The following is a 26964-nucleotide window of genomic DNA, read 5'->3' as shown; positions in this document are numbered from 1 at the left end:
ATATGTGGTCCTCTTAGGATAATGCAGCCATGAAGGCTCTAAACACGAGTGACACTGTGTATATTCAAGCCAAGGCCTTGAAAGTTTCAAGGAGGTGAAGGTCATTAAAAGCTTGGGATGATTAAAACCCTGCACAGTCTTCTCTGAAAAGATTTTGGATATTATTAAATTCTCAGTATCTCTCCCACCCTCCCTCTTTACATTTAGAGTCGATAACTTCAAATAAAGAGACTTCTGCCTATGACCACGATGCCTAAGATGGGGCAGATCTATTCTTCGACCTGAAACGACGACACAGTGGAACCATGTGCATGCTCTCAGACACTGGACACTGGCAGCACAGGACAGCTCCTTAAGAAGGAGAACAAACGAGGCGAGGTCTACAAAGGCCCAGCTTACTGCGTGAAGGGAGCGTCCTGGCTGCAGTGGGGGGAGGGAGACCCCAGTGGAGCCCGCAGAGGAGACAGAGCCAGGACGCCTGCGTCCGAAGAGGTTGAGGAGCTTACAATTCACAGAGCAGAGCATGAGACAGCCGCACGGGGAGTGCCACAGACCTGCAGAGCGCACCCCCCCCCCGCCCCCTACACCTCACCTCTTCCTGAGTACAAACCATCAGAAGCATGTGAGGGGAGTATGAACCACCAGAAAGGACCAGAAGGAACAATCACTGGGGCTCACAAGGGGCTGGGAAGTTTGAGTTCCACTAGTCAGAGTGTAAAACCTCAGGATGCGGCAGGTGTCAGCTGGATTATCCAAAATGTACTGCTTGAGTGGTGAGGCAAAATTAGTCCCAGAGAAACGCTGCTCTGAAACCTCCCCAGAAAGGAAGCCTGAAATGATCAAACTGTTTCTAAGTACTTTTCAGGTAATTTAATTGCATTCCGTGACACAGCTCGTATTGATAGAAATGCAAATGGTCTGTCACTTAATGAGGTAGAACTCACCTCATTTGGGAGCTAATAAAGAATCATGAAGCACACTAAGAAGGCAAGAAAATATCCTTAATGAAAAGAGAAATTAATTGATAGAAACAAACCAACAAATGACAGAGATGATTGACTCAAGAATATTACAACTGTTTTTTTAATTATGTCCCATATATTCAAGAAGGTGGAGAATAAGCACATTAAATATAAAATGCAACAAATAAAAGAAAACAGAACTTCTAGAGATATGCAGTATCTGAGGTAAAAAATAAAGTGGATAGGATTAATAACAAATGAAACATTGCAGGACATCAATGAACTCAACAACACAGCAATAGAAACCATCCAAAATGAAATGCAGAGTGAAAATGAAAAAAAAAAAAAAAGGAAAACAAAAAAAAAAAAAAAAAAAGGAAAAAGGACTAAGTATCAGTAAGCCTGAAGTCCCCAAAAAAGAGAAGAGGGAGAGACAAAGATTTGAAAACGCTGTGGCCAAAATGTCTCTAAATTTGATGAAAACTATAAATCCACAGATCTAAAAAACAGAAACTCAACAAACTCCTGACACAAGGAAAATGGAGAAAACAACACCAAAGCGTGTCATAATCAAACTGCTTAAAACTAAAGATAGGGAAAATTATAAATGCAGCCAGGGGAAAAAAGATTAGAAAAACAGCAGAAGGGGCACCGGGGTGGCTCAGTCGGTTGAGCCTCTGACTTCCACTCAGGTCATGATCTCACAGCTCATGAGTTCCAGCCCTGCATCGGGCTTTGTGCTGACAGCTCAGAGCCTGGAACCTGCTTCAGATGTCTCCCTCTTTCTCTGCCCCTCCTCCACTCACACTGTCTCTGTCTCTCTCTCAAAAATAAATAAACATTAAAAAAATTTTTAAAGAAAAACAACACAAAAAAATGCAAACTAGAAGACAATAATGTAAGATCTTTAAGGTAATGAAAGTAAGGGGCACCTGGGTGGCTCAGTCAATTAAGCATCTGACATTGGCTCAGGTCACGATCTCACGGTTCATGAGTTTGAGTCTCGCATTGGGCTCTGTGCTGACAGCCCAGAGCCTGGAGCCTGCTTCGGATTCTGTGTCTCCCTCTCTCTGTCCCTCCCCTCTTCTCTCTCTCTCTCTCAAAAACAAACGTTAAAAAAAAATAATAAAATAATGAAAGGAAAAAAAAAACAAACCACCCTGTCAACCTAGAATTCTATATATCTTTAAAAAACTGTAGGCAAAATAAGACTTTTTCAGCCATACATTGAAAGAATTTAATAGTGGCAGACCTGCATTATCATAAATGTTGAAGTATTTCAGGCAGAAGGAAAATGATAGCATATGGAAATCTGAAACCACATTAAGGAATGAAGGGCACTGAAGAAAAGTAAATAAAAAGAATGAAAGAAAGGTAAACCTCTTTAAAGGATAATTTAGTGGAGCTTCCAGCCACTGACATAATACAATGAAGGAATTTATTCTTTCATCTGAAACAACCAAAAAAAAAAAAAAAAAAAGCCAAAATACTGGAAACAAACTTTTTCAAAATACTGGACATCAATCAGGCAGTAAAAGACGGTGTTCTCTGACAGAAAGGGAAGGAAACGAGGTGAGCTTTACAGATGGCCCGAGCTTGTTGCCTTGAGAGAGTTCCCAGGCCACAGAGCTGAGGGGGTGGAGCTTGGAGGACTCCTATGTTGAGAAGCAGAGCTAAGAGTCTGAGTAGATCAGCTTGGTTAGAGTTTGTAAGACAGTGTCCCAGGGAAGAGTACGTTACATGGAAGGAGAACTCCAGAGAACCAGGGATGGTCTGCCTGGTTACTTAGAGCACTAATCACCACATGCATGTGAGGAGAGTATCTGAAACGAAAGAAACACCCAAAAAGATTAGAAGGAACCACAAGGATAACATGAAAAACCAGACCAATATATATCACAATCAAATTGTTCAAAATCTTAAAAACAGCAAAAGTAAAAAAACCAAAAAATTAGACGTAGAAGAACAAAGATAATAACAACAGATTTCCTGTGTGAAATAAAGTTAGCAAGAAGATAGTGGAACGCCATGTTTAAAATACTGAAGAAAAGGGGTGCCTGGGTGGCTCAGTCGGTTAAGCGTCCGACTTCGGCTCAGGTCGTGATCTCACAGTTCATGAGTTCGAGCCCTGCGTCGGGCTCTGTGCTGACACCTTGGAGGCTGGGGCCTGCTTTGGATTCTGTGTCTACTTCTCTCTGCCCCTTCCCAACTTGTGCTCTGTTTCTCTCTCTCTCTCTCTCTCTCTCTCTCTGTCTCTCAAAAATAAACATTAAAAAAAAAAAAGTTAAAATACTGAAGAAAAAAATGTTAAGCCAGAATTTCATACCCAGTGAAAGTATCCTTTCAAAACTAATGCAAAATATAGGCTTTCCTAGACATATAAGCTGAAAGAATCCATTGCCAGCAGATTTGTACTGGAATTATTTAAAGGATGTCCTTCAGGCAGAATGAAAAGGATACCAGAAAGACGTATCAGCACAAAATAACTTCAGAGCACTAGAAGTGGTAACTACACAGGTATACATATAAGATTTTTTCGTCATTATTTAGGTTGATTTAAAGGAAAGCTGACTTTAAATAAGAGAGTAGTAATGTGTTGTGAGATTTATGGTACATGCTATTTATAAGTAAAGTGTGAAAAATAGCATAAATACCAGGAAGGGGAAAATGGAAGGTTCTTGTACTAAGTGTGAGGTGTTTATAATAAACTTGTAGGTACACTGTCAAGAGATAAAAGAAATCTCCAGGCCTGGAAGTTTTCACTAGAGAATTTCAACAAAAATTTAAAGTAAAAATTAATGCCAATTCTATACAATTTCTCCCAAAAAAACAGAAGAGGAGAAAACACCTCCCAATTCATTTTATGAGGTCAGTATTACCCTGATACCAAAACCAGACCAAAAAATGTACAAAACAAATTAAATAGCAAAACTTCAAGCCAATAACCTTTATGAATACAGATAAAACAGTAACACAAAATATGCTCTCTGACCACAATGGATTTAAATCAGAAATCAATAATAAACACATCTAAAATATTCCTGAATATTTGGAAACAAAATAGGACACTTGTAAATAAAATGCCATGTTAAGCCTTTTCATGTTTTCTCATTGCTCTTACTTAAACCAACTTTACATTACTTTTTAAAATTTAATCATTTAATTACTTAAAAGGTCTCCAAATATTTACAAATGTATCTGAAAAATAACACACAGATGTCTGTCTAAATTAATATTTACCATGAATAAGATGATGCTATTCTCTGTGGTGCTAAGCATTTCAATAACCAGTAAATAAGTCAGTAAACTTGATATTGTTTACTGATAACAATATTTTAATTATCACTTATCAAAGTATAATTTGGCAGTAAAAACCACTTTTCACAAAGACATTACAGGTAGGTCAACAAATCAAACTTGATTCATTCATTTTGCTTCTCCATTTCTCCTGGAAGCTTTTGAAGTATCCATGACTTCAGTTTTTCTAGCTCAGCTTTGCTTAGCTCATGGTAAACACCTGGGAGACTATGAAACTTCGTGCTCACTCTTAGGGACTTTAACACGGAGTTTGTCTCTTCACCCCAAGAATGAGGAACTAACTCATCTGCAGTGCCATGACACTGGAATAATTCAGGGAGTACACCATCACTTTCCTGAAGAGCCTGAAGAACAGGATGTACAAATGGAAAAGTTTAAGAAATTCATTGATGAACACCATTCTTGGAAATCAGACAGGGCAGAAAACTTCCAATATTTAAAGGGAAAGAGGCAGTGGTGGTGTGGTCTAAGGTGCACACTGGTGGTCCTGGACTGGGGGCTCGGCTAGTTGCTGGCACCAAGTGAGCTATGGTTGTACATGACCAGCACTGACTCCATACAGGACCGTCTCAAACACAGTCGAAGCATTTCCTGAAGAAACCGTGTGACTCTGTAAGACAAACTTCTTTACATAGAGAGTGGAGAGAGGGAGGAATGCAGGCACCATCAAGAGAAAAATTACATTCTAGTTTTCATTTCTGTATCTGCTGTTTCTAATTCTGGTATGAAGTTACAACACTATAGTATCGTTTCGTATATTAGCATATTGCTATGAGACAGGTGTCGGGAATGTAATTGGTCATTTGTTTCGATTATGTTCATGACATAAAAAAACAAGCCTGGCTATGATCATCTCTATTTTTATTATGTGTAAGGGATACATATGATTTTTATCCTTTCCTCTTGGACACCATGCTTAATAATATTCTTTCTATGGTATTTCCTGAACATTAATGACCAGCTGGAATTAATATTCATTACGACTAATTGGGGATGGATTCCCAGGAGTGCTCTGTGCATCGACTGCAATTGCTTCATGATCAATTTTGTTTTAGTTTCAATGTGTGATTATTTCACGCTTTTTTTGGTTTTGTTTTGTCTTTAAAATCTGGAACTTACCTGGTGCACAGCAGATGTTTTATTCAGAAAACTAGAAAGAGCAAATACTCCTGCCACATCTTGATGATTTCTGTACACTAAATGCATTGCCATGCACCCTCCCATAGAAAATCCTCCTAAAAGAAGCAAAAATTCACTTAATCAGAAAAAGCCAGAATATATGCAACAATAATTCAGAACAAGATACATCTGGGCCAATATTCCATGCATGTTTTAAAATATTTGGAGACACAGTACGAAAAAGAAATTTAGTCTACTTTAGATCTCATTAAAAAAAGGACCTGCAATGCGTAAACGACACGGGCTCATCTGTCATCACTGGTAAGGAGACTTGTTACAAAAAGAGCTGGAATTAAACAAAGAAATCATGTTCAACGAGTAAAAATATTTACCATAGTTCAAAATATGAGTCATAGTACAAGTGTTATTTGTTTAAACATCTAGTGTCTACTTATATTTTGCTTATACTTGTGTTACAGGAGTCCTCACTGCAACTAGGATTAATAACATGCATCTTTCTGTCGTTCTTGCCAAGCTCTGAGCCCCATGAGGAGTTAAATTCCCAGTGTCTGCCATATAATAGATGCTTAGCGATTTTTTAGGGAGGATGATCAAAAATCTGGTGAGCCAGTTAAAACATCTCTAAATTACAATGTCGTTTTGGAAACTGATTTGTGATGGTATAATTAAAAACGTACTTACCTATATAAACTTTCTCAAAGTTAAAAAAATAATTTACTCATTTAACAAACTTTTATTGTCTTTTATGTGCCAAACACTGTGCTAGTCACTAGAGATATGCAGTCTAAAATACACGGTCCTGTGCTCCCTTCGGTAGCACATATATGAAAATACATGGGCCCTTCTCCTCAAGGGGGCACCAGAGACATCACAGGATATGGAGACAGGTAGGTGACCTGGTGACCCAACTTCAGGGGAGAGACCAGGGATGCTAGTCCCCAGTTTGAGTGAGACTTAAAAGGCATCTTATTTACATTTTATGAGAAATAAATATAGAAAGTGAATCACACAGCTACACTCTTATGGAAATACAAGAATATACACGGGTGCAGAATCCAGATCTCGCTTCCAGCCTTCTGCTTTATTTCACTTAACAAAGTGTAAAGCTGAGTCCTTAGAGACTATAAATTTGAATTTACCACAATCTACTTTTACAGATGAAGTGAACGGAGGCCCAAGATTAGGTGACCTGCTTAAGGATGTACCCCTAATTTTAGTTGTAAACCAGGACTTTTGGAATCTAGATTGCTTGCAACAGACTTTAATGTGCTCTCTACTATCTTCTGGTATTTATTAGAATAGAACGGCTTTTAAATTTTATTTATGTATTTTTATATTTTATTTATTTACTTAATAATATTTAATAGTATTATTGGGCCAACCGACAGTATCATTTTGGACCCAGGATACAATGTGTGAGTGACGATTACGAGGCTTGCAAAGTCTAGATTTTTGAGAAGCACATAATATGTAAATAATTACAGTGTATGATAAATATTACATCTGTGGTTTTCAACATACCAGAGGGAAATAATAGGGTCTCGTCAGTAGCAGAAGTGCACCATGGAGGAGAACCACTTGAAAGGCTCTTTCAAAATAGCCCCCACACCAGCCACAGATGCAGATATGGTTAATTAGAGATCACAAATGGACTTGGCAGGGGCAGAGGCAGCACGCACATCTTAAAATTGACTGTGAAAGTTGCATATGTGCCTCAAATTCCCAAAAAGGTTAAAAACCACTGGGTTCCGGGGTGCCTGGGTGGCTCAGACAGTTAAGCATCTGACTCCTGATTTTGGCTCAGGTCCTGATCTCATAGTTCACGAGTTCAGGCAGAGTTGGGCTCTGCACTGACAGTGCAGAGCCTGCTTGGGATTCTCTCTCCCTCTTGCTCTGCCCCTCCCGTGAGCATGTTCTCTCTCTCTCTCTCTCTCTCTCAAAATAAATAAACTTAAAAAAACAACACTGAGCTCCATTACCTACGAACGTGCACATTAATGAACCTTTGCCATGCTCCACGTGGCTATGAAGACCTTACCGCAGACAAGACTAGTGTTTCTGGGGAACATTCACTGTTAAGTAAGCAGAAAGAATTCTAAACTTCCTGGGTTGTGCCACCGTTCTAGTTACAGACTTGTCTTTGCTTCTCAAGATTTTCTATGTAATACAGTACGTGGGTTATAAAGCAAACGCTTCTTGAAATACAACTGCTATCATGTTTTCATTTATTAAATATAAATTATTTCTCTAGATTGGGCCTTATTAAGCATTTGCATATTACAGATTGAAAAAATGGTGGTGCAATCTTTGAGGGTAAGAAACGGTTCTTTCTTCCAGCATCACGTGGTGCTTGCGAGCTCATGAGGGAGCTCAGCAAAGTGTCTCCACCGTCTGGTGCACACGTGCTGACAAGCTGGCCTCCCCATTGCACGTGCCCCCGTGGTGAGTACAGTGGCTGCTACATAGTGACAACTCAATAAAGTCTGTTCAGTTAGAAACCATGTATTACGGGGTGAAAATAATACAAAGTTTACACACGTCTCTTACATTTATCGTATTTAAAAATTTGTTTTTAATGTTTTTATTTATTTTTGAGACAGAGAGAGACAGAGCATGAGCAGGGGAGGGGCAGAGAGAGAGGGAGACACAGAATCCGAAGCAGGCTCCAGGCTCCGAGCCGTCAGCACAGAGCCCGACGCGGGGCTCGAACCCACGGACCGCAAGATCGTGACCTGAGCTGAAGTCGGACGTTTAACCGACTGAGGCACCCAGGTGCCCCAAATTTATCGTATTTAAAAGGACATGATGCATTTTCTAATTCAAAGTCTGGTGGGAGAGGACCACGTGGAAGTAAAGGAAACTGAGTTCTAATCCTACCAGTGACGCTCTCGCCGAGTGTCTTTAGGTAAATTATTTAAAACCCAGGATCTCATTTCCAATAAGATTAGATAATTGCACTAGATGATCTCTAGGGTCTCCACCAAGTTTTTAAATCTATAATATATAAATCCTTCATAATCACGTGTAAAAGTCGAAACAGCAAGGACTTTCAAAGTTTACAGAGCTTCTGTAAAAACAGACGCCTACTTTAAGTTTGAGAGGAAGAATCCGTATCTTCCAGAACACAATTTCAGCCTTCTGTAAAGTTCACAGAACCAGTCTCAGCAAATGCGTTCTTTGCTTCATCCCTTCAGATCGCCCCTTTCTCCAATTTACTTATAAAATGAAATTCAGGGTTGCTTATAATCAAACCCACTCTTAACAATAAAACTGCATCTCTAAAATGAGGGCGGAATGTGAGGGAGGCGAGATGGGGCTGCTGGAAGAATGAGAGATAAAGAACAAAAGAGAAGGAGGGACACAGACCGTGGTACGGGGGAGCAGCAGCAATTAGGGGAATGACTCGACTTCCAACTGCTCCCCTGTAGCAAGACAGCATTCTTTAACAGAAGCCATCATGCCAAATCATACTAGAAGCTTTTCCTAGCACTGAACTCCTGGGTGGAATTTGTCAAGTAGGTCTTTATTGAACATAAAACTCAAAACCAGACGTTTTACATACAGCCACTTCTGCTCTTGATTCTTTTATAAAAAGTCCGGGACATAAAGAAAACATTCAGTGGTCTAATAAGGTTCATGTGAACAGGGTTTTGTGTCTGTTTTATTCACTGATGTACCCTCCCTATGCTTAGAACAGTGCCTGGCACATAGTAGGCACTTAAATATTTTATCAAATCAGTGAATAAATGTAATTGTAGTCCCATAAGAATATTTCTGTAAGGGGACAAATTTATATCATCAGGAAATGTAGCTATCTGGTGATCGGACTTGACATAAAAGTAAAGCTTAGAAAATGCAGGAGTGAATTGTTAGGGTGCCCCAGGCTAATGATTCCTAAATCTGGCTCCTTGAAAACAGAGATTCCCAGACTCAGCCCTAGACCCACTACCGCAATCTCAAAGCCTATTTCTAATTTTTAAAAGCTCTTATACCCATAAATCAAATGTATGAGAATCACAATCTTAGAAAAAATCAATAGCTGTAAAGCAGACAATTCAGCCTTAGGTAAAATGGGTAAGAACAGAAAGTGAAAATATGGCCATGATTTACAAGAAATCCCTATGTTATAGATACCAAGGCTGTAGGAACAAAGTTTTTATTTTTTGGAGTAATTCAAGAGCTTGAATTATATTTTTGCCAAATGTACCTAAGGAACATATTAAATGTGACCAGCGTGACTAAGGAACTAAATGTTTAATTTTATTTAATTTTAACTAGCTTAAATTTAAGTTTAAATAGTCACATGTGGCTAAGGACTATCATATTGGACAATGAAGTTCTAGGTAATCTCAGCTGCACCAACAATCGAAAAAAGCTTCAAAATTCATAAATGGAGAAAAAGAAAATATTTCATAAAAAATATTGAGGCTAGGATCATTAAATGTGAACTTTTAATATGATAAAGATTTAAAAATCACATCACAAGAGGGGTGCTTGCGTGGCTCAGTCGGTTAAGAGTCCAACTTCAGCTCAGGTCATGATCTCATGGTTTGTGAGTTCAAGCCCCGCATTGGCCTCTGTGCTGACAGGTTGGGCCTGGAGACTGCTTCGGATTCTGTGTCTCCCTCTCTCTCTCTGCCCTTCCCCTGCTCACACCTGTCTCTGTGTCTCAAAAAATGAATAAACATTAAAAAAAAAACTTTTTTGATAACAAAAATCACATCACAAGATAGAATTTGAACATACGATAAGCAAAAACAACTTTATTGAAAAAATTTTACAGATTAAATTCCCCCCTCCATCATTTCATTTTTATTGATCAGAGAAACCTAATTACTTTGTGTGGTTTCAGAGCTCCTAGATGAAACCAGTCTAGTAAGAATAAAACCAAAAGTAAGAAAGAAAACATTTTCCCACATATGATATATCATTTTGAAGAAACATAAATGCATCCTGCAGACATTTAACCTCATGTTTAATACTCATAATTTACAATGAAAATAAATGTACTCATTGAAATCTTATTATTTAAAGATTTAATCTAAGTCCTTTGCCCAATTATAATCTTGTGAGGTAATCTGCAATTTCTCACCAGCCATCTTTGACAATACGATCACCTTCAGCATCACATTTTACTATGAAAAGGGACTTTGTGTATTTTTTCCTAATAGAAGGAAATTTAACACAAAAGACTAGTTATTTGAATTCAATTTCCATCTAAATGACTAAAATGCAATATAAAATATACTGTTCAATAAGTAAATACCAAATAGTAAACTCATTGTAGGTAACAGTTATAATGTATATTTATAGTTGCTGGCAAGGTATTAAAACGTCAAGAGTTAACATTTCAACATACATTTAAGATTAACAAGCTGAATAAAACATGTTAAAAAAATAATAAACCTAGCTTTTATGAACTCTTTAAATAAAATAAAACAGAAACAATGTATAAAAAACTATACTGGGAAAACTAGTCTATCTGAAAACAAAATCCAGAGGAAAAAAATACTTATAATTCAGGTTTACCATCAATTGAATAGGATTTTTAAAATGTAATAAAATCTACCCTCCCCACAAATTTCAACAATTCTTCCATTTAACTTATGTATTATAGTAATTCAGACTGAACTATGATAAAGTCTCAAAGAATTGGGGAATATATATTTATTTGTAATTTTCCTCCAATACAAAATTTACAGGGTAAACAGAATACTTATCATCTTCCATAAAAAGCTGTTAGAACAGCAGTTACAAGCCTTTAAAGTTCTAATTGTTGTTGAAGAAACACAAGTTGTTTAATTAAGACACATATATGCTAAAAGAAAATAGAAAACTGCTATCATTCTCCAAGTGTTAGGTCAAGAAAGAGCTTCAAAAGAAACTTGTAGAAGGTCAGCCCAAAGGGAGCCTATAAATTCGGGTGCTAATCTTCATCTGGGTAATTCCAATTATCCCTTCATTTTTATTTTAAATATTGTAAAATTAATACATTGATATATACCCAGTATACAAAGTGTTTTCACCCTACAGACAGAAATGAGTTATCCAAAGTTTCACTCTTCATACATAATTTTAACATGTTTTTAAAAATTCACTTAACAGTTAAACCCTCTACATGTACCATTTTTTGTACCTTGCTTTTTCTTTCGTATCATACTGACTTGAAAGTCTTTCAACAGAATTATAAAATCCGTAATTTTATTAATTGAACACATACTTACAAAGTTCCTTCTGTGTGTACATATAGCATTTAATAGTTACATAATATTCAATTATATTAATAGACCATAATTCCCTTAACCATTTCCCTCATGGTTGGCATTTAAAACATCCATGTAAATGACTCAGGTGTAATTCCAGGAGCACTTGATTCTCCCTGCTCCATAATTCTGACAGTATGCTCATGTTATCAAAATTCTTATAATCTGGTTATATCAGTTTTTAGGTTCTATACATCCTAGATCGAAGTTAAACCTAAATTTTGTCAGTTTTGTCTTAACAAATTATCACCACCTAGTGGCCAAAAAAGGAATCCCATCCTAGTACAAAAGGAACCAAGTCAAAGGGTCTGGGTTCTAGTCCCAACTCAATTTTATGTTAGCTAGTAACCTGTTTGATTTTTAGTTTAACATCTGAAATGAGAATAATAATTTCCTGTTCTACCTATCACAAGGCTCAAAAGAGATATTGTGAATGAAAACAACCTCATAATTTAAACACTATCTAAAAATAAAACATTATGATGTATAGTAACAGCAATTTAAAAACTGTCAAGTGTAATATAAATGCCAACAATTTTAGTAGTATTACTACTATATACACTTTTAAAGCACAACAGTACACATGGGAAAAATTTTATACCTTTCTCCATTTTGATTTCTCACATTATACAGAAACATAGGAAATGAGTTTTAAGACAGATAGTAACAGAGATACAGATGTTAATAAAATAAGATGTTAATATGTTAATAAAATAAGAATTAGACAGGATGATCTAGCATTACTAATAATTTTCTCAGCATAGAAGATTTGATCCCAGGGCTTATTAATAACTATCTTGTGAAAAATCAGAAAGTGATTTAAAGTCACTGTTCTGCTGCCTGTCTTTCTCCTAACTTTTGTCACACCCTCTGTGGAATCATGTGTGGTATAAATATATAAAATCAAATAAATAACTACGTTTTTAAAGTTTATTTATTTATTTTTGAGGGAGACAGAGAGAGAGAGACAGAGAGACAGAGAGACAGAGAGACAGAGAGAGAGAGAGAGAGAGAGAGAGAGAGACAGGGTGTGCCAGAGTGCATGAGCGAGCATGGGAGAGGGGCAGAGAGAGACTGGGAGAGAGAATCTGGAGCAGACTCTGCCCTAGTATGGGGTCTGCTCAGGATTCTCTCTCTCTCTCTCTCTCTCTCTCTCTCTCTCTCCCCTCTCAGCATTCCCGTGCTCTTTCTCTAAGATAAAAATAAAATAAAAAGAAAGCAATATATTTCCACTGATGACTAGAAAACCAAGATTTTGCTTTCATAGCTAACATTTGCAGTTGACTATAATGTCCTCAAGTATAATCTTATTCATCTTCATGTTCCCTAAATCCTGAAACTGTGTGTTAGTCGCCATCATTCCCTTGCATCTATTGCTGTTCTCCTGGCCTTCAGACTGGCCAACGTCTATGGCGTTATCAGCATAAGCCTTCTGAAATGTACACTTGATCACATCATTCTCTGTATCTAATCTGATAATCCTAGGGGACTGGATGGCATACTAAACTAGTATTTTCTGAGAGATTCTGATGTGCCCCTTGCTTTCTTTCCCTCTCTGTTTACCAGTCATATTTTAACTCCTTCGTTAAAACTCAGTTGGAGCCATCTCTTCTAAGAAGCAGTCCCTAACTCCTCCCAAAAGATTTACTTGTTCTTTCCTCACTGCTCACATTGTACCTTGTATACACTTTTACAATACACTGTATTAGAACACCTTACTTCTGTACCTTCCTCATCAGGCTATAAACGTTTTGATAGTTTTCTCGGTACTCCAAGACTTAAAATTTTTATTAACAATTTGGAGATCAAATTTAGTATAAGAAGTATCATTTTTAACCTGAGCAAACTAGATAGACTACCCCCAAATAGTTGCAAAACATACATTATAAAAGCAATTGTCTTTAAAACGAAGCTTAATAAAATACCACTAATTAAAATAAAACCACAGACACAGAACAGGCTCCCACCCACTCAAATACAGAGAATAGTGTTGTTTTATAAAGCTCACACTGGCTGCAGTTATAATCTCAGAGATAAGGGCTCCAGGAGCACATATAATATGACACTAAATCAGAAATGTTATCACATGTTAAACAAAATCAATAAGGATAACAATTAAAAATGTTTTACCTATTATCTCCATGTTTTTCCTTTTCAATATTAAAATTTTCTAAATTTTCCTTTTACAATGACTTTTTAAAAATAACCCAAACTCACTGTAGTGCACTGTGTTTGTGTGTACTAAAAATTGGTCAGAATCTTAAATGCATTTTTCTTTGACTTCCCACGGAACCCCTCCTTCGTTAACATGTTATGAATAGCACTTAAATCTTACTCCACTTAAAATGTACTATCATAGATACCACAAAAGCACAAAAACCAGTTGGAAGTTATTAAGCAGTAACTTCCTTTTAAATAATGCATGAAAAAGAAAGCAAGAAATCCAGCATGTACACCACTGAGGAGAAAGAAAACAGATGACGGGGAAGAAGTGGTGAGCCGTCTAAAGGTCTCCCAGGGGCGGCCGTGGCCTTAGTAGGGCCCTTCTGCTCTTTGGAGTGACCATGGCATAAAGACTGTTTAATAACAGGAAGAAAACGGTCTCAAAATTACATGCCAGACACATTCCTGAGTATTTTGACTAACTCAACTATCACAAATCTGTAAGATAGGTATATTATTATCGCCCAAGCACAGAGGTTAAGGAGATCCTATGCCTACAAAGTAGTGAATCTAGGATTAGAAGCTAACCCACGTAAAGAAGACGGCAAACAAAAAAGGGGAGGTATTATGATGAATGTTTTGTCATAGTATAAGAGGTCAAGAATCATGTGTGTTTTGGGGTACATGTAATGTTATAGACTGTTATTGAAGATTTATGTTCACTGACTAGTTAAATAACAATACAGGTAACAAGAACAAAGCACACTGAGTCTGTGCTCTGTGGTCTCTTTCACATTGTAAGCTAAGAAAGAGGCTTTATTGAAGCTAATCAGCTCATCTCAAAAATTCTAAAAAAAATCTTCCTTTTCCAGCGTTTTGTATTCAAAAAATAATATATAACTATTATATATAACATGTTAATATGGCTTTGCCATAAATTTCAATTTTTTAAATTTTGCAATGTAATAATCTACAAAGCTTCCACAGAGAAATTTTGTTGTTACAGATTCAATGGTGTTTTGATAAAATACTGACCATATTACTGATGGCTTTATAAAGACTTTTTTTGTTTGTTTGTTTGTTTAAGAGATAGAGGGCATGAGTGAGGTGAGGGGCAGAGAGAGAGAAAGACAGAGAGAGGGAGAGAAAATCTTAAGCAGGCTCCACACTCAGCACAGAGCCTGATGTGGGCTCGACCCCACAACCCTTGGGATCACAACCTCAGTTGAAATCAAGAGTGGAATGCTCAACTGAGCCACCTAAAGCCCCTAAATAAGACTATACTTTAACAAGGCTCTCTTGGTACTTTAGAAAATATTAAAATCTCCATGATATGGTAAAAAGCAAATAAAATAAATTCCAGATGACTCAAAGAAGTACAGGTAAAAAATAAATCACATATAGAAAACCAGTAGAAAACCTATTTGAATATTTATCCAAGTTCTAGAGACTTTCTCACACTAAGACATTATTTGGAAAAAGAAAATCATAAAAGGAAAGAGTAACAGACAACGAAGAAAAGCCTTCCTGTGTTAAAATACAACAAAAAGAAGTAGATGGAGAATAACAAAATAAGTATGAATTAATTACGACTTTTCATTTACTTATTTTTAGCAAATATTTTTCAAGGCAATATTATTCAGTGACGATACAGTAAGACGGACATTCTAATAGGAGTGGGAGAAGTACCAACTGGTACTATTTTTTGGTAAAAGGAATTCAAAAATATGTATTAAAAGTCTTAAAAATGTTTAGTTAAATTGAATGGGAGAATCATGGGCTTTGAAATGAAGTAAACCTCAATTCCAGCTTTTTTTTTTTTTTTACAGTTTATTCATTTATTTCGAGATAGAGTGAAAGCGTGAGTTGGGGAGGGGCAGAGAGAGAGGGAGAGACAGAGAATCCCAAGCAGGCTACGCACTGTCAGTGCAGAGCCCGATCTGGGGCTCGAATGCAGGAACCGCGAGATCATGACCAGGTGCCCAGGTGCCCCAATTCAAAACTCTTATTAGCTCTTTGACCTTACAACAGTCCCCACGGCCTCTTTCCAGAGATGAGTAATACGAAGTAGCTGATGGATGTGGGGAAGGGAAGAGGTGGGGACGGAAGGAGACGAGCAGATGGCAGTTATCGGTCAACATGACAGAATCTTTAGCTCATATACATTGAGTACTAATCAGAATATTTTCTACTTTTTTACATATGAAGATTTTGCAGTTTTATCTTAAAGCAAATTCTTATCCCAATCTTTGGTTTTCCCACTGTCATCACATTACTTTGGAATCTCTGGAATCAATCACTTCGGAATCAACTACTGAATTGATCAATTACTGAATTGGTTTCCCCCACACACAACTTCGCATCTGTTCACTTAACCCTCCTGCCAGATCAGTTTTCCTGACACACAGTTCTAACGAGCTGCATGACTCACAGACCTTCTCTGATCATCCCTCACCAATCATCCACAGAATAAAGGACAGAAGGGGAACCAGAGAGAATTCGAGAGCCTAGAATGAGCCAAGTATTTTACAAACACCATCTCCCAGGAAAACAGATGTTGTATTGTTATTCCCACACAGGTGAGGCAGCAGAAAAGTAGTGTAGGTATATGTGGTGGTAACAAGGCAGACGTCACATTTGAACCTGCATCTGTCACTATACCATCCTGCTCTGCAGTCTCTTAGCACAGCTATCCGAGTCAACAAGGCATTTTCCTTGGACAACAGACTTTCTGCTAAAGCCATCTAACGTCCAGACAGATAAAAACAAGCACTACTTTTTCGAGTTCATATCATTCTTTATGCCTAGACCTCCACAGTACAATAGATAAAACTATTTATGTGTGCATCTGAAATCTCAAATGCCACTGCTACCTTCCTATTAATTCTTGAATAGCCTCAAGGTATGATCTCTGCTTTCAATTCCTGTGGTACTTAATTACTTAAATCAGCAATTCACTGATCAGGTCATGCCATTCATTATAAATTTCCTAAGCATTTGCTCTGTGCCAGGAATTGTGATAGGTCCTGGGAAGAAGTAATAAATGCACGTGATCATTCTCTTTGAAGAGCCAGCAGGTACATTGCTTTAGGTCACTTATCACAGGCTTGCTGGCATTACAGTAATCACTGTAAGTACCTAATGGCTCTTCTAGGTTGTTAACATTTGTGAGACAGATCCTTTTGTATTGATCTGTGTGTCCCTTTGAGCATCTAACATGCCTGGCACACAGTAGGAACTTAGAAAATATTTGCTAAATGATTGAATGACAGACTTTGTCATACATTCCCACATTTTGGATTCTGTTTTGTAACTGTTTTATAATTTACCCCTACACTGAGTTGCGTGCCTTTCCTCATGGTCTTCCCAGCACTCCCATTATGTTTTAAAACAAACTTTATTTTTGAGAGAGAGTGAGTGCAAGTGAGGGAGGCACAGAGAGCGAGGGAGACAGAGGAGCCTAAGCAGGCTCTGTGCTGGGCTCAATCTCAAGAATCACAAGATCATGACCTGAGCCCAACCTGGAGGCTTAACTGACTGAACCACCCAGGCACCCCCTTATGTTTTGTATTTAGATGCTGAAACAGAGGACCAGGAAGGTGATGTTACTGGGCTGGAGGGCTCACTGCTTTTAATTAACAAAAGTGGAAGTTGAAGGCAAGGCAGAAGACAATGGATTTTATTCATCATATTATACTGCTTCTCCACTCGACTAGTTCAGTACTTCAATAAACACCAAGGAAGTTTACTAATTTACCAAATTTTGTCTATACAAGATCTCAATGTGCATTTTATAGTTATTTAGAATATGATAGAGCTAATTTGCTTTACAATTTCATCATTAAATGCAAGTCATTTTAAATTGAATAGTTGTATTTGAAAATAAAACTCATTCACCAAAATATATTCTGTACCATCCACATTCTACCCAGCCAATCTCACTTTCCTATGTATTATATAAATAGAGATTTTAATAGTTTATGTATTTGATGATTACAGAAAAAGGAAAGGGCATTAAGTAGAATAAACAGCTTATATAAAGGTATATATATCCCCTTGGGAAGAGAGATTGCTGAAGACATGTTTAATAAAAGTTTATAAATGCCTTATTCCTGTGACACTAACTCTGAAAGGTACTTTTCATTAATTTTATATTATATTTTGATTGTATACTCTACCTTGATCATGGTAACAGTAGTTTAAGCATATTTATAAAACTCAAGCTAATCAAAATAAAATGTTTTAAAAACTGAAATGAATAATCTTTTAATTGAATATTAAACATGGAATTCTCAAGTTAAGTTATGATTAAAGAAAATGAATTAAAGTTTCAGGAGCTGTTAATTTCAATATTTTTAAAACCTTCAATATGTAAACTCATATTTGAAACAATGAACAGGTCAAGCGATATACAGGTGTTTCTAAATAATATTCCAAGTAAAGTTCAATGTATAGAAATAGGCAAAAGTGAAAGAAATTTACTAACATTTAAAGGTCTTACCTACTAATATTCTATTCTTCTTGATGCCACTTTTTACTTCATCATCAATCAAATCTGTGAGCACTTTACACATTACATTGATTGATTCAAGGTGTTCTGGGCAGTCATTAGATATTTTAAATCTGTCAAACCATACATTGGAGATTCCTCCTTTCATAGGAGTATATGGCCTGTTTAAAACCAGAAAAAAAAAGAAGAAAAAAAAAAGGAAAAGGGAATGTTATTAAAAATGAATGTTTCAATTTCTAAAATACTAATGTGCTGAATAATTTCATTTTCCTCCAAGTTTTAAAAGTTAAAGAATTCATATTAAAAGCAGCCTCAGGCATACTGCATTAACTTGCCTATAATTACATTGATTCCATTAACATTTACTAATAGTCAACTCATCATCTTTCCTTATTCTCTCCATCTTTATATATTGATAAATTCTCCAGAAAATCCCCGTGAAAAAAGGAATTATATATATAAATTAATATATATATTTATAAATTAATTACAAAATTAATAAATACATAGTGTGCATGCATATATTTTCTTCTGCTCAATTTAAATGACTGATTATTCAGGTCTATTTTTTTTAATTTGTTTTGATTTGCCTTAGGCCCTTTCTTACCCTCTTGTCCCCCTGTAAATATAGGGTCAATATTTTAGTATTCATAGCTAAGTGAATAATTTTTATCTCTGCAAAAAGTTTAATACCTCAAGAGTAGGAAAAAAGATTCACCAAAATGCTTTTAAAAAGTGGTTAATTTGTAGAACTTAAGTATGAAAGATGAGTTCATAATTTAAGAGCTTTTTTGATCTCATCCAGATCATTCTTAGAATGGGGGCTAAATTTTTGTTTAATCAAGAGTTGGAACTTTTATTTTTATCTTCTCAGGAAACTTGAAATCAGAGTTGATCAGGAAACTTGAAATCAGAGTTGAATGGGGGTACAAGTAATCTTTGGAAGCACATGATCATACAGATATTCCATACTGTTTGCATCATTTGGGTCTCAGGTTGGGTACCTCGTTGGACTCATGTTTTATGTGAGAAGATACTCTAGGTGGGTGCTCTGAATAAAACTGATCTTACATGATGCTTTATATTTACGTATAAGGTGGGATGGTTACAATATTAGTGAATCTTATTCATTGTGTCAAGGTATTCCAAATGTTCTGTTTTAACCAATTGCAGTGGGATTAAGGGTTCCTGTGTTCATGTCCTATGTTGGTAAAGGTAAATGAAGGGAAATGAAAACAATTTTACACGCTCCTCTAAACAAACACAGAGGTACCCAAGGATCTATAAGAATAAACATGGAGAATGAAGGTTTTCCAAAGATGAGGGATAAGAGGATTTGATAAAAGAAACTGTTTTCCACTTGGCCAAATGTTCTTTCCCCTTACATGACAGTGAAAATAGGATTTATGTTCCATGCAAGAAAGCCCTAGAAAACACAACCAGTGCTAAACCTACCCATCATAGGGACTCCTGGGTGGCTCAATTGGTTAAGCATCTGACTCTTGATTTCAGCTGAGGTCATGACCTCACGGTTTTTGAGTTTGAGCCCTGTGTTGGACTCTGCACTGACAGTGTGGAGCCTGCTTGGATTCTCTATTTCCCTCTCTATTTGTCCCCTCTCCAGTTCAAGGGCATGCATGCACGTGCGTGCTCCCTCTCGCAAGAATAAACTCAAAAAAAAAAAAAATAATAATTCAAGCACCCATAATAACAAGAAATCTAAACCAATAATGATCACAGATGCAGAATTCCTCCTATACTTACCACTTTGCCCAACTCAGAGTTAGCTGTTTACTCTCACCCTCCAAAGCGAGTGAAATAAAAGTATGAAATATACAGGTAGAACAACAACAACAACAAAATGGAAGGCTGAAAGACACTAAGACCTGTATGTTCTTTAGTGAAAAACCAAGTGGAACCTCAGTAAACCCTAAAAGCTAGTTAGATTCAATCCTTATTCTCTTATCCACTGGATCAAAAGGACCCCAATGTCTCTGCAGATCTGTCCTTGGGTAATACCCACTCTTTGGGACCAATGGATGGTACTGAAGACAACAGAACTAATTTTTCTATATGGATCATACCACTCCAAAATAAACCGACATCCACTTTCGGTACCTGGAAACCAAGAGGATTATATTTGGAAAGTTTCTCAGAGAAACTGAAAGCAATCTAAAAACAAGAGCTCATCTACAAAGGGCCTTGTTTATTTACAAAAACAGAAGAATGTTATAAATGTTACTTTGCAATACACTATCTAAAATCTGAATGTATATTTTGAATATCCCTCTAAGACAGTACATAAAAACCTACATTTTCTCCTTGTTTATGAAGGTATATGATATTTTGCAAATATGGGAAAGTACATGTGTGTGCTGTTTTGAGGGTTTTCATATAAATCTTACTGATTCTGTGCGCCACTCCACCTCCCCACTGCCCCTCCCCCACATCCTGCCCTTCACACTAAGTAAACCATGTTTAGATCTGGAATATACAACCCCGAAGGTGTTTCTTGCACATACATTAAAACATATATCTTTATAGGATATGTTTTACAGCACTATTTTCTTTTCAAATATGAAATAGCCTATTGGCTTTTCTTATGTGCATCATGCTTCCTCCCTTAACAAGACCTTATGGATATCCTTCCATCGGATAGAGTTGGAACTCATCCTTTTAAATGGCTGTATAATTAATACTGAGGCTCTACAGTGTCATCAGCCATTCCCCTACTAATGGGCATTTGGTCCTCAGGTTATAGCCACTAAGAACAGTGCGGCATTAAACATATTTGCATATATACGTTTATGTACTAGGACTTTTATTCCTATGAAAAAGTCCAAGTAACAGAGCTGCTGGATTGAAAGGTACAATTTTTATGTTATTAGATGTTTCAAAGTTACTCCCATTAAGGCTGTAAAAAATTCACCTTTATGCAAGAAAAGAGAACATCCTTTTGTCCACAGCCCTTACTGCAATAGGTGCTAACATCCTTTAAAATATTTAAGGGTATCAGCTACAGTTTTAAATCAACTTTCTTGAGGTATAATTCACATACATAAAAGTACATGTTTAAGTATGTAAGTCAAAGACCAAACAATGTAATCATCTCCACAATGACACAGAACATTCCCTTTACCTCAGAAAATTCCATCATGGTCCTTTGCCAGCAATTCCCATTTACTTCCCAGGCAAATGTTGAGGGATTTTTATCACGATAGAATAGTGTTTTTTTTTCTGTTCTAGAACTCAACATAAATGGAATTACCTGTTTGTATCATTTGCTATTTTTTTCTACTGTGGTTTAGATTTTATTAGTTTAGAAGAGCACTTGGTCTATAATTGACACTTAAATAGTTGTCATTTGTACTTTAAGTATTTTTTAACATCTATGTTTACATATTGACATTATGTATTTATGGTGTCTTTTTAAAAATCAGATAAAAGTAACTGCATTTGATATAGTCTGTCCTTAAAAAACAAAAAAAAAAACAACTAAAATTTATAGGTCTCCTGATTTAAGAGGGCTCTTTTCTAATCCATACATGTTTACATATGGAATTCAAAATTTTCTTCTATGATTTTCGTTTTCACTTTTATATTTAAGTCTTGAAATTTCCTGGAATTTATTTCATATATGAAGTGTCATAAGAGTTCAAGTTTGGGCGCCTGGGTGGCTCAGTCGGTTAAGCTTCCAACTTGGCTCAGTTCATGATCTCACAGTCTGTGAGTTCGAGCCCCGCGTCAGGCTCTGTGCCGACAGCTCAGAGCCTGGAGCCTGTTTCGGATTCTGTGTCTCCCTCTCTCTCTCTCTCTGACCCTCCTCCGTTCATGCTCTGTCTCTCTGTCTCAAAAAAATAAATAAACGTTTAAAAAAAAAAAAAAGAGTTCAAGTTCATTTTCTCCCATATGGATAATCAATTGCGTCTGTACTACTACTCCTAAAAGAAGAAAAAACATCTTTCACAAAGGTGAAATTCCGTTTTTTCCATATGTTTAATTTTATAGTTCTGACTTATCTAATCTCTCAAACTAGGTTCTGTGAGAGTTAAGTCCTGATGTCTAACGCGTACTATATATAATAAATGGACTTCTCTCCAGTGGATCTGGAATGGTACTAGTTCTGTATTATCCTTGGGGAAATCAAGAAAACAATAACTGAAACCATTTCCTGTGCTTTGTGATTCAGGTGAAGAACCCTGGTGGAGAAAGGCTCTATTTTGTTCTACTGATGTATTTACCCATCCTGTGTTAGGATCCTATTGAGTGTATTGAAGTGGCTTTACAGGATGTTCTGAAGTTGAGTAATGCAGTCACCCTCTAGCATCATCAAAACCAGTCTCCTTTTCAGACTTGCCCTGCCTCTTCTCAGGCATCCATTCTTTCTCACTTATCTAAGAAATTAATCAAATATTTAGTAATTTTTAAAATGATTTCAAATACTCCTTAAAAGTCCTTGTGGGATTTTAATTAATATTGCATTATTCTATGGGAATTAACACCTGATGACATAAATCTGAGATAAGGGAAGATTTTTGCAGACTGAGCTCTTCCCAGGAATTGCCACATTCATATAGGGCTTCTCCTGCATTGTTCTCCAAGCTTTCAATGGGTGCACAGGAGATAAAGTTTTCCATCACATTTCTACTAGCACTCCAATAGAACCTACCTCCGCCCTCATTCTGCAGGCCTTCTGACCTCAGAAGCTGCTTGGCTCAAGAGAGGTAAATAAATTGGAATCAGAAGGGGAGAGAACACAGAAAGCATTCAAGCCTCCCACCTCCCAGAATCCCTTTCTGTTATTTAAGAATAACTTTCTTAAAGTACTCTGAAAATGAAAGCAGGTGGTTTCTACTAGTATTAATGTCAGTGTAAGACAAAATGAAATCCCAAACTGTATTCAATTTGTCATTGAAATCAGTGTTCTGAATGAAAACTGAATACACAACACTCACTTTAAAGCTTGAGTTAGACTGTTACTCTTTGGAATTATTTCTACTTCCGTTTTCATTTTATTCTGCTTTTTCTCTAAGTATTTATTTGTCTGTCTAAATACTTAAATAAGGATGATATCATAGGCTAAAATCTGAATCATTCTGGGAACTCAGCCATTAACAGAAAAAAATGACACTCACTTAACTTTTTCTCTTTGACAGGGCCTTCCTTAATCAGAGATAGATGCTCCATGGAGGAGGACTCCCAATGTAAATTTCACCAATACAGTCGTTTTTTTATTCTCCCAATTCTCTAAGAAAATTGCAATTTGTTTGAAGGAGATAATTGGGAAAATTTAATGAGATAAATAATAATTTAGAACTTTTTTGTTAAGAAAACGTTATTAAAAATGCATACTTCTATTAATGTTAGAGTAACTTTTAAATAAAGCATAAGAGATTGTTTTCTAAAACAGCTAAACAAACTGGCACATATGTTATACTCATTCACCTTTTCCCTCAAATAAATCACTTTATTAGCTGGTATAAGACAGCTCAGACATTACCACAATAAATACATATGCTCGGCAAAGAACATCTGTGTGGCCCTTCAATCAATCAATCAATCAATCAATCAAACACACTGGTAACGTATGAAGCTGGAATAAAATGTCCAAAGTTAAAAAATGAAAGAGCTGACATTCAGCTTGATACCAAGTTCTGTTTTGATCTGTGGTCTCTAAAAGTCATAAAATCAAAAGGTCATTCATGGGCGCCTGGGTGGCTCAGTCGGTTAAACGTCCGACTTCGGCTCAGGTTATGATGTCGCGGTTCATGAGTTCGAGCCCCACGTCAGGCTCTGTGCTGACAGCTCAGAGCCTGGAGCCTGTTTGAGATTCTATGTCTCCCTCCCTCTCTGACCCTCCCCCGTTCATGTTCTGTCTCTCTCTGTCTCAAAAATAAACATTAAAAAGATTAAAAAAAAAAAAAAAAGAAGGTCATTCATTTAACCTTTAAGATAACATTGCCTGGTCCTGTCTTCCTATGTGTCATGCCACAGCACTTCCACAGCAATAACCAGGATCACCGGGACCAGTCACATTTCCCTCTGAGTTTTCTTCTGAAAGGACAGCCTCATTATTGATCCAGAGGCTTTGCATCTGATATTCCCTCTACCTGGAACACTCTGTGCCCCATTTCTGCACAGTGGGCTCCCAATGATCATTTAGGTCTCAGCTCAAATGTCCCCTCCTTAGGGAAGCCTTCTTTGACCCTACAATTTAAAGTGTACCTCCCCTCTACCCTACAACACACACACACACACACACACACACACTCTCTCCCTCTATCCCATTATCCTATTTAATGGTCTTAACAGAATTTATCACTATTTGAAATTTATAGATTTAGTTGCTCTTTTATTTTCCATTTATCTTTTCCACAGCAATCCCCTCAGTGCTAAGAACAAGCATTTGTTGAATGATGAATGTCAATAATCATTTGTGACACTAGGGTATAATGTGGGTCAGCTAGAAATAAGAGAATACCTAAAATCAGTTTATTTTTCTCTGAATATCTTTTAACTTTAATTCTTGTAAAATCCATATTGCAATTTCTAGTAAAAGGTCAAATTTTTCTTTAGCTGCTTAAAAAAAAAAAAAAAAGAGTTTCTAAGAAAAAGTTTTTACATACTAATGGGTATTTAAATGTACTGTTGAAAATAATTACCAAAGAAGTAAAACTATTTCTTCAAAATAGCTGTTTTGAGTAGGGTTCCTTATTAGTAAAGTGTACTTCAAGTACATATCTCCTGGTATCAGGAGAGTGATCTTCATACTGGGCTTCAGACAGGAATCGAATCCCAAGTGATAGAGTAAAAATCAATCTACTGTTATCTACACCTAAATCAAAAGTACTAGTTTTGGAATACATTTAATAAAAAATATAAACATACACTTCATTGGAAAAATAGTAATCAAAAAGTAGAAGCACTATGCAAATCTTATTACTTTTAGAATTTTTCAAAACACCAAGAGCAATTTATATCATCATATAAGTCATTAATTGGCTTGTTAAAAAATTGCTATTATTTTTAAGATGGAAATTCTAATAGTAAGCCCCAAACCAAGAAAACCTCTAATTACAAATACAACTAAAGTATGTTACAGAAACAAAAATCTTTATTGAGCACTTCAATTAAACAGAGTCCAAATTAATAATGAAAAAAAAAAATGAAGCAATATTTTCCATTTAAATCAACACAGCAAGTTAATTGCTGACTTTTACTTAATATGCCCCTAACTTAGCTGATTAAAAACATCTATTAAATAGGGTTGAGGAGAAGGACTATGTTATAGTCAAATGGCAATTTACAATTTAATCAAAACATACTGACATGCTGTAATAGACCACAACTTGGTAAATATAATAGACTATTGTTCTCCTCTCAAGCTCTTTAAAATATGCATCACTGTTGAAAACAAAAATTATAACCATGTTTTGATAGAGTTTTCAATGTACATAAATGAAATACATATGACAGACATAACAAGCAGGAGAGATAAAGGAAACTATATGGTTGTAAGCTCCCTGCATTTCATATAAAGTGGTAAGAATCTAACCAGGTGAAGTTTGGTATGTATTTTGCAATCCCTAGAGCAATCAGGAAAAATAAAAATAGATAAATAAAATGGAATATTAAAATAATTCAAATTATCTATAAAGAAGATAGCACAGGGGAAAAGAGGAACAAAAGCTATAGACTTAAATTCAAACATTATCATTACATTAAATGTAAATGGTCTAAACAAATCGCTTAAAAGACAGAAACTATCACATTGGTTAGAGAGAAAAAACAAAGCTCAAAAACATGATGTCTGTGGGAAACCCACTTTAAATACGGATTGGTTAAAAGTAATAAAAAGGTAAAAAAATACATATTATAATATTGTTTGTTGTGAGTACATAAAAATACAGTTTATCTTAGTATCTTGCTTTTGCATCCTACTGTCTTCTCAAATTCACTTATTTCTAGTAGTTATCTAGATTCTTTGTGATGTTTGTGTAAACAGCCATATTATCTGAGAATAAAGGCAGTGTTACTTTTCTCTCTCAACCTTTATTCTTTTTATTTCATTGTCTGGCCTTATTGTACATGTTTGAACACCCATACAATGTTGAACAGAATCAAGGACCTCCTTCCTGTGTAATCTTAGAGGGGAAGGATTCAGTATTTCATCATTAAGTATGATGTTTGTTGCAAGAGTTTTTCTATGCACCTTTTATTATGTTGAGGAAATTTCATTCTTTGCCTAATTAGCTAAGGGTTTTCTTTATGAATTGGTTACATGTTTTTTCTGTATCCTTTAAGATAAACACAGTTTTTTAATCTTTCATTTTGTTAACACAGTGATTACACTGATGGATTTTCAAATGTTCCTGGGATAAACCCCACCTGGTCATAATGTATTATCCATTTTATACGTAGCTGAATTTGATTTGCTAGTGTTGTTTTAAGTTAAGTTAAATTAAGGAATCCTCTATGTTCATGAGGGATATTGATTTGTAGTTTTCTTTTCTTTAACATATTTGTAAAGTTTTGTTATCGGAGCTATAATGGTCTTTTAATATGTGTTACAAAATGTTCCCATTTCCTGAGTTTGTGTTATTTTTCC

General features: G+C 36.1%; 1 protein-coding gene across 2 annotated transcripts in view; it reads right to left on the bottom strand.

Annotated features, from left to right (window-relative positions):
- Window positions 1-1069: 1069 nt before the first annotated feature.
- The window catches only part of LYPLAL1 (lysophospholipase like 1), a 40945-nt gene continuing 15050 nt past the window's right edge, over window positions 1070-26964 (bottom strand). For both annotated transcript variants that reach the window (XM_049634564.1, XM_049634563.1), the window contains exons 3-5: window positions 18348-18517; window positions 5400-5515; window positions 1070-4624 (exon numbers count right to left, since the gene is read on the bottom strand). In XM_049634564.1, the coding sequence (XP_049490521.1) occupies window positions 4385-4624; window positions 5400-5515; window positions 18348-18517 (526 nt within the window). In that variant the 3' untranslated portion in view covers window positions 1070-4384. The remainder of the gene's footprint in view (window positions 4625-5399; window positions 5516-18347; window positions 18518-26964) is intronic.

The sequence above is a fragment of the Panthera uncia genome, chromosome F1 (genome assembly GCF_023721935.1).
Source record: "Panthera uncia isolate 11264 chromosome F1, Puncia_PCG_1.0, whole genome shotgun sequence".
NCBI classification, from domain to species: Eukaryota; Metazoa; Chordata; class Mammalia; order Carnivora; family Felidae; genus Panthera; species Panthera uncia.
This window is presented reverse-complemented; position numbering and strand designations above follow the sequence as displayed.